This window comes from Notamacropus eugenii, chromosome 3 (genome assembly GCF_028372415.1).
Source record: "Notamacropus eugenii isolate mMacEug1 chromosome 3, mMacEug1.pri_v2, whole genome shotgun sequence".
NCBI classification, from domain to species: Eukaryota; Metazoa; Chordata; class Mammalia; order Diprotodontia; family Macropodidae; genus Notamacropus; species Notamacropus eugenii.
In genome coordinates, this window is record NC_092874.1 from 104,638,864 (window position 1) to 104,640,556 (window position 1,693).

The 1,693-nt window shown below is 39.9% G+C and overlaps 1 protein-coding gene across 1 annotated transcript; it reads left to right on the plus strand.

Moving 5' to 3' along the window:
* Window positions 1-258: 258 nt before the first annotated feature.
* LOC140531217 (taste receptor type 2 member 134-like) lies at window positions 259-1,161 on the plus strand. Its single transcript, XM_072650282.1, has one exon. The coding sequence runs from the start codon at window positions 271-273 to the stop codon at window positions 1,159-1,161; it is 891 nt and encodes a 296-aa protein (XP_072506383.1). The 5' UTR covers window positions 259-270.
* Window positions 1,162-1,693: the final 532 nt, after the last annotated feature.

Here is a 1,693-nt window from a genome sequence, read left to right on the forward strand (position 1 = left end):
CTGGCTCTGGGAAGGGGCATGCAAATCTAGAGATAGGGTTCAGTGAGTGATCTATGTCAGATTTGAATCTATAAAAGTGGTAGGAATCATTTCTATTCCACTTTAGGCAACAGAGAATTTCCTTGTGCTCCTCCTCTTTCTCTTCTAGCTGGACTTCTGCATAAATCAAAGAAAGCTGCTGAACCTTTGGATAGTCTGATTTGCCATCATCTCTTCTGGGTAAGGTGTCTTCATATATCAGAGGCTCAGCAGTTGCTCAGTAGAGAAATAATGCCCACCCTACTCATTCTCTTCTTAATGATCTTTTTTGTCCTGGAGTCTATCATAGGAATCATAGAAAATGGTTTCATAATCATTGTACTTGGCAGAGAGTGGGTGCGATGTTGGACCCTTCTCCCTGGAGACATGATCCTGGCCAGCCTGGGCATCTCCCGCTTCTTTCTACAGTGGGTGGCAATTCTTAGCAACTTCTTTACATATTTTTTCCTAACTAGCAGAAGGCTATACTTTGACATTTTCTGGAATTTTGCTAACTTGGTCTCATTCTGGCTTGCTGTTTTCTACTGTGTGAAAATTTCTTCTTTCACTCACCCAATATTCCTCTGGCTGAAGTGGAGAATTTCACGAATTGTTCCCTGGCTACTGTTATGGTCTTTGCTGATATCCACTTTTATATGCATCTTAACTTTTACGAAGGCCTATTTTGTTTTCCAACTGCCAGCCACTAGGAATTATTCAGAGAAAATCACTTTGGATGATATCACAGGAGCCTTAGAGTGGAATTTTTTAATGCCACTGCAAATGTTTACTTTGTTAATTCCTTTCCTCTTCTTCCTTTCCTCCATCATCTTGCTCATTTCCTCCCTGTGCCAACACTTGAGGAACATGAAGCACCATAATGCTGATCATCAGCAACCAAGTATGCAGGTCCATGTTACAACCTTGAAGTCACTTTTCTTCTTTATTATCCTCTTCACATCATATGCTCTGCCTCTGATTATCACTGCCATAGTACCTGTTTCAGTTTGTAGCTCTTGGTTTTGGGTATGTGAGGTAGTGATCTACTTTGGCATCTCCATCCATTCTGCCTTCCTGGTTCTGAACAGCTCAAAACTGAGAAGGGCTCTGAAGAAGATGCTCCATGATCAAGAAGTTGCTTGAGGGGAATTCATCTCTGAAGTGATATGTACCAGTAATCAATACTGAGCATTACCAACATTGCTATTTTTGACTTAGACATGTAAGACTTAGGATGGAAGGAGTAAAGGAATATTGGAAGGAAAAGAGGAAAGAAAAATGTTTAATTATATTCTTATAATATTTTGACATTGTAATAAGCACCAGAGATAGCAATATAATCACTTTAGCCCTGACTTTACATCTTCTCCATTCTGTCTTCTCCCAGTACCTAGTTCGTCCATCCCTCAGCGCTGTCAATTTTTGTTCTGTAATATTTTATAGATAATTGAATGGTATTTTGGAGGCTGGCTTCCTCATTTTACAGTTGGGTTACTAAAACCATGAGAGATCAAGGAACTTGTTCAGGGTCAAACAAGTGGTAAGTGTCAGAATTTGAACCCAACTCTTTTTGATTCCATGTTCTGCATTTACTTAAGGATGATTTTGCTTTTGTTTTTCTTTTGTTCCCATACTTGCACCCACAATCACAGGAATAGCTCCTGTCCTGGGCTCT

Bases quoted from the DNA above. Each gene is read 5' to 3' on its own strand.
- LOC140531217 (XM_072650282.1), top strand. From the start codon at position 271: ATGCCCACCCTACTCATTCTCTTCTTAATGATCTTTTTTGTCCTGGAG.